Raw genomic sequence first — 3,872 nt, 5'->3', positions numbered from 1 at the left:
TCCATCCAGCTGTTCTGAAATGTAACGCTATTCTGTTGTGCCTTTATTTTTCCATGTAAAAGCAACTGCTGTAAGCTTTTTTTTTTTCCTTTTACTAGTTTTTTCTGTCTGAAAAAACACTTTTCATTGCCCAGCTGTTATTTCTGGATGCAGTCTGTGATCCAGGTATTTCAAGAACCAATTACCTCAACTTCATGTTAAACAGTGTTGCTATCTGGATTCTCCTTGATACTACAATATTGTAACACACACAAACAGGAACCTTGCTATATATGGGTGTTTATATATATATATATATGTATATATATGTGTGTGTATATATATTATATATATATATATAAATGGAAAGTGATCCCCAAGGACTGAAGGAAAAAAGCAAACTTTTTTGTTTTCCAACATTGAAACCAAAAGGGCTTCTCTGAAGCTCTATAATGGCATTGTGCTGGATATATATATATATACATATATATATCAAGAGAGTGTTTTTTGAAAAGTGCTTCCTTTGTTAGCCTTTTTATTTCAGTATTTGAATGGGACAGATGATGTGATTAAAACACTGTTTCTGCATTTTTGGGCCCATTTTGAAGCAGAGGCCTCTTACTCTTTCCAGTTGTTTAAAAAAAACAAAACAAAAACTTAGTGTATAACATTCCAGTAAGGTTATTATTGCAGAACCTTAGCATATTCTGGGAAGATTTCATTAGCTTTTGTTTTTGTGACAAGGAAAGCATTGGCCATACTTTATTCAACTTTTCTACTATTTTAACGAACTAAAGTTTAACCAGTAACCATCCTTGTCAATTAAAATCCTAATTCAGTAGTCACTGGCATCTCTGGATTGCCACCCCTGTTAAAAAAAAACAAAAGCAAAAACCCAAACATGACTGAGGAGGAGGAGGTTGGAGTGTTTCATAGCCCTGAGCACAGTGTAAACACCAGAACAACTTTCTGGATAGCAGAAAACATGTTGACAAGGCCTATAACATATCTGGCCCTTTTTCCAACTGCCTTCTCCTTTCCAAATACCTGGGGTTTTTGTTGTTGTTTTTATTTATCCATATAGCTGATGCAACGGTACAGTTTGCATTTTACTTGGACAAAGTAGTAACTCCCCAATCCAAATAGTAACTAATTTAAAGGAAGAAAAGATAATATTTTTCTTCCCCATTTTTTTCCACAAGTGTCAAATGTTTCTATGGCTATTGATGGTTGATGATTACCTTTGGTAAATCACTTTAGAGAAGTATTCAAATCTCCCGGGAGGAGGCATTTTGCGATGCTGCTGGCCTTCCAATGAAATAACTAAGATGTAAAAGTAGATCTGTGGRTGGAACAGAATTAAGGGAGGTGGTTACTGCAAACTAAGTAACATTCTTGACCTCAATTCTATGCCATAAGTCCGCACAATGCCATTGTCAATCTGCTCAAACTATCTGCTTATGAATTCTGCATGATCCTCATGATAGAGTTGAAAGCCTGATCTTTCACCTGTTAATATTTTCACATATGTCCTTAAGTTTGACAAATTTTATACTGTAAAGTTGACCTAAGTACAGTTTGATGTCAATTCTTGTGGAAAGAGCTTTCTGCATGTAACATTAGACGCATACAGTTAAACAACACAGCATAGTACAAAACTCACAAGAAAATGTTTTGGCACCAGCAGAAAGAAATCTCACCCTAGCCATTTGTCATTTTAAACCATCATATTGTAAGTTTTACCAGCTACTTCTAAATTTGTGCTTTATTTAAAGAAATAAAATAAAAATCCTAAGACTTGTCTAGCGTAGTGAAATATGTGTATATCAGTTTTAGGATAAATAGCTAAGTCTTATTACGCTGTGTTACTTAACTTGTATATATAGAGTATACATAAGAGTTTGCAGTAACCTGTTTCTCCAGGATTTCCAGTTTGAATGGATTTAAACTCAAACTATGAGATTAAGTAAATGATTTAGAAGATTGCAGAAGTAAACAGTGTAAATTACAGGAAGCTCTATCAGATGGTGAAATAATTTTTAAAGAGTCTTTTGGTCCTTGGCTCAAATTCAATAAGTACTGTTTGTATACCAAGATATGTGAAATGTAAATGTTGTAGGTTATATTTCACTCTTGTAGCTATAAAAATGTAGAACAGAGATAGCTTGTACTACTGAGTTAACAAAAGTTATACTAAAGTATCCTGTTAAAGTATACAGAGAGTTAAGCTCGTTGCTGTAACCCCTTTTGGATTGAAGTGTGCTGATTTTTTTAAAATATATATATATATTTTATATATATATGTATACACACTTACGTGTGTATGTATATATATATACACACACACACATACATATATAAAATGGCCTAATGCAGACATCCATTGTATTGCAGTTATGAAATGAAGACATTTTGGAAAGAACATTGTATCATAGTTCATGAATTTGCAGTGGATCTTTGTTCCTTTTTACTGTGGTATTTTAGAAATGAGTCTCAAGTTTGAAATTAGATCTGCCAAGTTGGAGTTTTGCTGCTTCAGCTTTGCACTGGGTGTCCGAATAAACCAGTATGAATGTAGTATTTGCCCTGTGTGAAGCAGCGACACCCCAACAGATAGGAGGAAAAAAAAAACTAGAAAGAACTATTTCAAGTTTATCTTTTTGTATATGAAAATAAACAATAAATTACAAATAATCGCTTCTCTTGTTGGCGCGACGTTAAAAATTGTTATTTTATTGTCTTCGGGGTCTACCTGGAGYATTCGCTTTTTACAGAAGGGCATTTTGGTGTTTTAATGGCATCTCTGCTATCCAAACAATCCCTGCAGAGGCCTAACTGAGGCCTCTGCTCCCCGTGAGCTGCAAACACCTCCGAAGAAAAGCAGCAGCCAGCTCCAAGAGCCGTGTCCCTCCAAGGGCGTTGCCTCCCCTAGCGCTTCGGGGACGGAGCGTATCATTCCCGGGACAGCGCGTTAGGGGCACCTTCAGCTCTATCAGTGCAAAGTCCAGCAGTGGAGCTTAAAGTGGAGGTTTAAGCTGAATTCCTGGAGTTTGTACCGGAGTTTCTGCGCTTGTTCTTGCCCCCCAGGTCAGGCAGGGGGGCAGGTTGGAGGGCAAGGAAGGGAGATTGCTTAAGTGGTTTCAGATTGATTTCCCAAAGCTTGCCTGCTGCCACCTTCACGTTTGCGGGGTCTGCGCCCGGGAGGAGTCAGTAAGATGGGGGAGATGGGGCTTGGAAAAAGGTATAAAAGCGTGAACGCCTGTGGTTTCAGCGAGGCGGGACGGGGTGCTCGGCTGCAAACAAAGCGCAGCCAGACCCCTGCGAGCAGGCGGCCTGCAGGGAGGTGACGGCCCGGCTGGGTCGTCCTCCCAGTCCGGTGCTTCCTGCGCCTGGACAGGCCATTTTTTTCCTGAAAATAAAAACACCAAAACACCCAGCTTTTGCTGGAGTTGTTTGATCCCAGATAGGAAATCCAGACGGCAGACCCAGGTGGGGTCAAAATGGATGCTCATGTTGCTTGGGCACCTGTGGAGGAGGGGGAAAATATATCTATATCTATATATCTATATATATCTCTATCTCTATCTCTATATGTATCAGGTTTTCCTGATTAAGATGTGAATAAAATGCTGGGTAAAACAATCCCCCCCTTCCTCTGGGGTTGGGGCATGGCAACACTGTCCCCAGCTTAAGGGCTGCAGCTAGTTTAACCACCCCGCTCCGGGCGGTCACCACGCCGCCGAGGTGCGGGCCAGCCCCGCGCCTTTGATCTCGGTTTTTCACAGACGTTGGGGGGGGGGGGGAACAACAAAAAAACCGTTTTTGCTCGTTATTCGCCTGCCGTCTGCCCCCGCCGCGGCAGCGCGGCCCGTCATGGCGGCGGGGCCGGCAGG

At 40.2% G+C, this 3,872-nt stretch overlaps 1 protein-coding gene across 1 annotated transcript in view; it reads left to right on the top strand.

Moving 5' to 3' along the window:
* Positions 1-3,605: 3,605 nt before the first annotated feature.
* Positions 3,606-3,872, top strand: part of EXOG (exo/endonuclease G) — a 23,269-nt gene continuing 23,002 nt past the window's right edge. Inside the window, exon 1 of the mRNA XM_026091581.1 lies at positions 3,606-3,612. Coding sequence (XP_025947366.1) covers positions 3,606-3,612 — 7 coding nt within the window. The remainder of the gene's footprint in view (positions 3,613-3,872) is intronic.

The sequence above is a fragment of the Apteryx rowi genome, unplaced genomic scaffold (genome assembly GCF_003343035.1).
Source record: "Apteryx rowi isolate R43461 unplaced genomic scaffold, aptRow1 scaffold_91, whole genome shotgun sequence".
Lineage (NCBI taxonomy): Eukaryota > Metazoa > Chordata > Aves > Apterygiformes > Apterygidae > Apteryx > Apteryx rowi.
The sequence above is the reverse complement of the archived record's forward strand: the minus strand, read 5'-3'. Positions and strand labels throughout refer to the sequence as shown.